This window comes from Citrus sinensis, chromosome 2 (assembly GCF_022201045.2).
Source record: "Citrus sinensis cultivar Valencia sweet orange chromosome 2, DVS_A1.0, whole genome shotgun sequence".
In the NCBI taxonomy this organism is placed as follows: domain Eukaryota; kingdom Viridiplantae; phylum Streptophyta; class Magnoliopsida; order Sapindales; family Rutaceae; genus Citrus; species Citrus sinensis.
In genome coordinates this window covers 14,419,608-14,425,401 of record NC_068557.1, presented here as the reverse complement: position 1 = coordinate 14,425,401, position 5,794 = coordinate 14,419,608, and the positions used below count along the sequence as shown (strand labels likewise).

The window sequence follows — 5,794 nt, the reverse complement described above, 5'->3', positions numbered from 1 at the left end:
ATTAACCATTGAGATGTTATTTTTTATCTAAATATGGAGGGGGGGAAGTAATGTTTTTGAATTCCCAGTGACAAGTAACATGTTTCTTGATCTTGAAATATTGATGCATGATTTTGAAATATTTAAGGGAAGTTTACATTTATTAAAGATCATGTATTCAAGAGGAGTTCATAGTTGATTTATATGTTGAGTCATGTATGCCATATATTAAGGGGGAGTGTAAATATCAAAATACATGAGATGTTTATCATCATAAAAAAGGGGGAGATTGTTAGCCTAAAGGGCTACACACATTCTAATTTTGATAACAAGCATGTGTCTTAAATGATATGATAAATATTGTATTTCACATTTTTATTAATTCTTGAAGGAAAATATTTATGGAAGTGAATCAAGTGAAATTAAGCTCAAGACACTCAACGGACAACGGCTTGATCAAGAACAAAATTTACCACAATAGAGTCATGATTGCGAAAAATTCTTGTAAAGCTAGTATGATTTAATATATACATGGTTTAGCATTTGATAAGCTTAAGATTTTGTTTAATAATCATTACTTTTAATAAATCAAAAGGTTTCATATTTATAAGATAAAGTATTTTGTGGATTTGGGTGTTTTTCAAATTTTGGATTAAATTGAAAAAAAAATAAAATCAATAAGCATAGCATAATTTCAAAAAGTTTTGGGAATAATGAGCATCATTTAGAAATTCTGGATTCGGACCTATTTGTAAAATTATAAAATACTTTAATTTTAAAATACTTTGGGCTATAGTGTTATTTCAAAGAATTTTAGACCATTTTTTAATTTTTAAAAAGTTTTGGGCCAAAAATAAATACAAAAATATGGTGGGAAGACAGAGAGTTTGAGTGCCAGCTAGCAATGGTTAGCGGTTAGCCGGCTGAGGCAAATTTTTAAATTTTCAAAGCCAAAATTTTCAACGGCTACTTGTTGTTTTGTCAATAATGACTGGTTTTTGTGTCTGAACTATATAAACTCAAATCCAATCCATTTTTATAGACTTTTGCAGGCATAAACAAGTGTAAAAAATATATTTTGAGCTTTAAATCTTCATTGAGCTGTTATTTGTATATTCATTATAGAAGAGAATGTTGAGCAATCCTAACCTCTTGAGAGCTCTTTTGCGGATGAGTTAGGCTTCGGCCCAAGTTGATACCAGTCAGACAACCACTACCACCCAATGGTGAAGCCACTCCTTGGCTATAAAGCAAGATGAACTGTGGATGGTACGATCGATTTCAAGATCCTATAAAGAGGTGAGTGCAGAGTATACTCGTTAAAAGAGATTGATGTGAACTATTATGAGAACCTATTATCCTTCCTAGGGGAATAAAGAAAAAGAGAGAATTTTTAGTGAGTCATAATATTGGAAAACTCGGATTACTATTTCCAAAAACTGTTCTGAGTACAACTGAGGATTAAGTCTCCTTATACAGGAACATTTCAAGGAAGAGGACGAAACAAGCCATATCCTCTTTTTCAAAAGCAAAAAGGAAAAAGCAAAAGCAAAAGATTCCCGATAGGACAAGACCCCTGTCTTTGGGAATTTAGTTAAAGACAAAGCAAAAGGAAGATGCTTTGAAGTAAAGATAAAGTAAAACAAACACTTTGCTTTTACGAAAGCAAAAACAATCATTACAAAAAGCAATTATTATAAAGTAAAGTGCCCTCAAAAGCTATGCGAGGGAGATAGGTTGTCAACATCACTATCAACTTCTCCAAATGGCACTTGCCACCACTGTTGGTTTTCATAACAAGGTCTGGTAGGTGAGCCTGTTAGTGTATCTGTCATCATTGGTAGAATAGTACTTGTAGAGGGTGCATGTGAGTCTGTCGGTGGGGTTGTGTTCGAGAAAGGAGCATTGGATGCTTCAGAAGGATGAAAGGTGAGGTGAATTCTTCCCATGGGTCTTGCGAATCTTAAAACAAGATATCTGTAAAATTATGCTTTTCTTTCTTAATCAAAATTCCAGAGGGAGGAGGATTACTGGATGTTGGGATAGTCATGAGTTCATGCTGTGGTCAAAGGGAGGTGTGCTGGATGTCAGTAGGAGGAGACTGGACATTATTTAACTCAAAGAGGTATTGTCTTATGGCAGAAACAAGGTTTGGGTCTTGATCCAGAGGAAAACTATGAGGAACCGTCTTCCACTCATAGGCTTGGTCCTGAGTCCAAAAGAGTTTGGTAACAAGATGTTGGAAATAAGGACGATGGATAATGAAGACTGAGGTGAATTGTTCTCCTTCTTGGTTAGGAAGGAGAGTGATATGATGATGTTTGATGATGATATCAAGTTGTTTCCTCCACCAGGAGAGAATAGAAAACTATTCAAAAAGAGTCCATGTAAGAGAGTTAGCCTGGGTTGGATCAGTGAGACACCAAAACAAAGGATATATAGGAAAGACTAATTTAGTGGCATGTAAGACAGTGAGACACCATACATACCACAATTCGTCTTCTATGATAACCCTGGAAGGATTGATCTTTAGGCCTGTAAGGAAGAGGTGATCCGAATGAAAGGATGGGAATCTGATTATCTAGGTGCGATAGATATTAATGAAATATTGAAAAATAATTTTTTTTGCAAAATCTTGGATCTGGTAAGGACTGGAAAAAGTAAGATTGCAAAGAAAAGACCTTTTTTTTGTCAAGGCTATGGTGGGAAGAGTAGAATCCATGAAGATGACTGGAACTTAGGAGAAAGAGACTTTGAGAGTTGGAGAGGTAGGTCTAGACAAGAGATCATGGATGAGGTTCTGGTCTCCCTTTATATGCTGGACTGTGAAGTTATACTTTGAGAACCAAGTCTTAAGTTGGAGGAGATGCTTGTTTGGAAGGACCTTATTTTTTAATTCAAAGATTTTTTGAAAGGATGAATTGTCTAATCTAACAAGGAAATTATGGCCAATAAGATGAAATTCAAAATTTTTGAATTCCATATTTAACAGCTAGGATTTCTTTGTAGATCACATGGTAGTGTTTTTTTAACTCCTTGAATTGTCCGCTTGCATGAGCACAGTAAGATTCTTTTCCATCATGTTTTTCTAAAAGGACGGCCCCCCAGTATTATCACTTCAATCAGTCTGCAGAATTTGTTAACCATCAGTGGGGATTCTCAAATGAGGTGGATGTTGGGCGATAGTTTTGAGATGTTGAATGGCAGTAGTCTGAGAGGGGCCCCAAGGTGGGGATGATTTCTTGAGCATTTTTTAAAGCTAGCTGGTATGCACTACTACATATGGAAAGAATTCTCGAAGGTAATTGATAATACCAAGGAACTATTGAATATGCTTTTTTGTCAAATGTTCATCTGGGAAATGAATAAGTTCCTGGCTATGTGTGGTCCAGGACTATAGTATTTTTCTTTTAGAGTCATGCCAAGAAAGGTAACAGTGTTTTGGCCTAGGATACTCTTTTTGTCAGACAATATTATGCCATGTGTTTCCACTATCTCAAGAAAGTGGGAAGTAATTATTGATGAGAATCATGATCTTTGGAAAATGATAGCACGTCATCTATATAGACAAGTGCATGATGAATGATTGGTTCAAAGATCTTGATCATAGCCTTTTGGAAAAGTGAGGGGGCTACCTTAAAGTCGAATGACATTACTTTCCATTGGTAATGGGCATTTGGTATGCAAAAAGCTGTTTTAGGTCTGTCATCTGGATGGATTCCTAATTGCCAGAAACTTGCTTTAAGGTCGAATTTTGAGAAGACCTTAGCATTTTGGATATGGACGAATAAGGATTGGATTTTTGGCAAAGGGAACTTATCATCTTTGAGAAAACAGTTAAGAGGCTGGTAATCAATAACAAGACGTTTTTTGCCTATAACTATTTCAAACATTTTTTCCACATAAAAGGCTTGACAAACCCATTTTGAATTTGCAAGCTCAATGAGGTCTTGTTTTAACAACTGGGAACATTCCTCTTGGGCTAGTTTCAGGTCGGTTGGAGTCATTCCTGGATGGGTAGCCTTGGTTGGGTTAATGTCTTCGTTAAGCTTAAAGGGGAGCTTAATGAAGAAATTCTCATTCTTCGATAACGGGGTAGGATGATGAAATTGACTATGATTTTCTGAACAATGAAGAAAGAAACGGGACTTGAGAGGATTATATGAAGGTGGAGAGCTTGTGACAGAGAATAATTTCAGGGAATCTATATAAGGTTGAAACATCTGTTTGTAACGGATTCCTGAGGCTGTTATATGGAGCCTTTTAACTAGGTGAAGAACATCAAACCCAATTAAAAGATCTTTGTCAGGAAGATTGGACCCAACAAGCTTAGTCCAAAGGACACATCTTGGAAAGAATTGAATACCAACGGGTTTTTTGGTAATCAAATTTGTATGAAACAATTCTCCATTGGCAGCCTTGAAATATTCTGTATGCTTTTCCCAAAAATGGGATGGAATGATTGAAGGATTAAGCATACTTTTTTGAGCTCTAGTATCAACAAAACCAATGATGGGAACTGGTTTGTCAAATCTTCCAGAGAGAATGAGGATTTTAATTGAAGGGATGGGAATGACTGGTTGGACTTTCTGAATTTGTTGGACAGTTTTAATTACAGAAACATGTTCTGCCTCAGAATGATTATCTTTTTCAGCAAGAAAAAAAGCTGTTTGTTCATCATAATCTTCTTGCTCAGAAAAGAAGGATTCAACATCATCACTTTCTGAAAGTAACATGGAGTCCTGGAGATGCTCAATAAGCCTGACAGACTTTGTTGGTCTGTTTGGACAATTTTTCGTGAAATGCCCTTTCTTTTTACAAATAAAACAACGGCTGCTCTTAGATTTAAAGGACTGGTCAGGGTTCTTTTTTCTGAAAAATTGATAAGATTTTTTGGTCCTGGAAGGTGTATGGCTTTTCTTTTCTGAGTTTCGAAATTTCTGGAAATGAGATTTCTTTTTGGTTGAACAAGTGCAATCCTTCTTACTTTTGCACTTAATGGCAAAATGGGGTTTTTTACATGCACTTTTGAATGGCTGCTTGTTTTCTATGGGGTCTTTGAAGAATTCCTTCTGTTCACAAAGTCTTTCGAGACAATTGATCGCTAACTGATAAATTTTTCCTAAGGAGAGGTTGGCGATGTCTAGTTGGTGAATTGTGAACTGCCTCTGAAGTTCTGGTTGAATTTCCTTCGGAAGAGATGCTACAAAGACATGCTTTAATGAAGGATAATTAAAACCATTGAGCTTGTAATACATCGTAGACATTCTCTTATAGTGAAAATCCAGATCTTTTATCTGGAGAGAGCAACACTTCATTAGATGGAATTCTCTTCTGGTTTGTTCATTAGCAGCTGTGGCTTCCCCAAGGAACTATGTGCTTGAATCACTTGGGGTTTTCGGTATGGACCCAGACTTTCAAACCAATCCTGTAAAGATCCAGTGAAACGAGAACTAAACTCCTTAAGGACTGTTTGGGTTGTTGCTCCAGTTCTGAGCATTTGAATCTCAATCCAGGGAGAAAATTCTTGAAATCTAGCTTGCCATTTTACTTTTGGAATATCATCAAAAGTAAACCAAGGGCCATTGGAAGGTTTAGAAGGAGAATTTTCTTGATGAGGTGTAGGATTAGGCTCTGATACCAGTGGGTAGTTGTACGTGGCGTTGTTTACACCAGATCTACAACAGAACGAAGTCTGTCCTTAGGGCCAGTAGCCCGCAAGTTCTGGTTTCCAGCCGATATACACTTATCCAATTAATACCAAATCTAAAATCATACTTAAAAATAGTTTTTCACGATACCACCCGAAAACTTG

General features: G+C 36.3%; 1 protein-coding gene across 1 annotated transcript; it reads right to left on the bottom strand.

The window, feature by feature from the left end:
- Window positions 1-3,494: 3,494 nt before the first annotated feature.
- LOC107178762 (uncharacterized) lies at window positions 3,495-5,237 on the bottom strand. Its single transcript, XM_015534352.1, has one exon. The coding sequence runs from the start codon at window positions 5,235-5,237 to the stop codon at window positions 3,495-3,497; it is 1,743 nt and encodes a 580-aa protein (XP_015389838.1).
- Between the last annotated feature and the right edge of the window lie 557 nt (window positions 5,238-5,794).

Excerpts from the sequence above, each read along its gene's own strand:
- LOC107178762 (XM_015534352.1), bottom strand. The coding sequence starts at position 5,237 with ATGTATTACAAGCTCAATGGTTTTAATTATCCTTCATTAAAGCATGTC.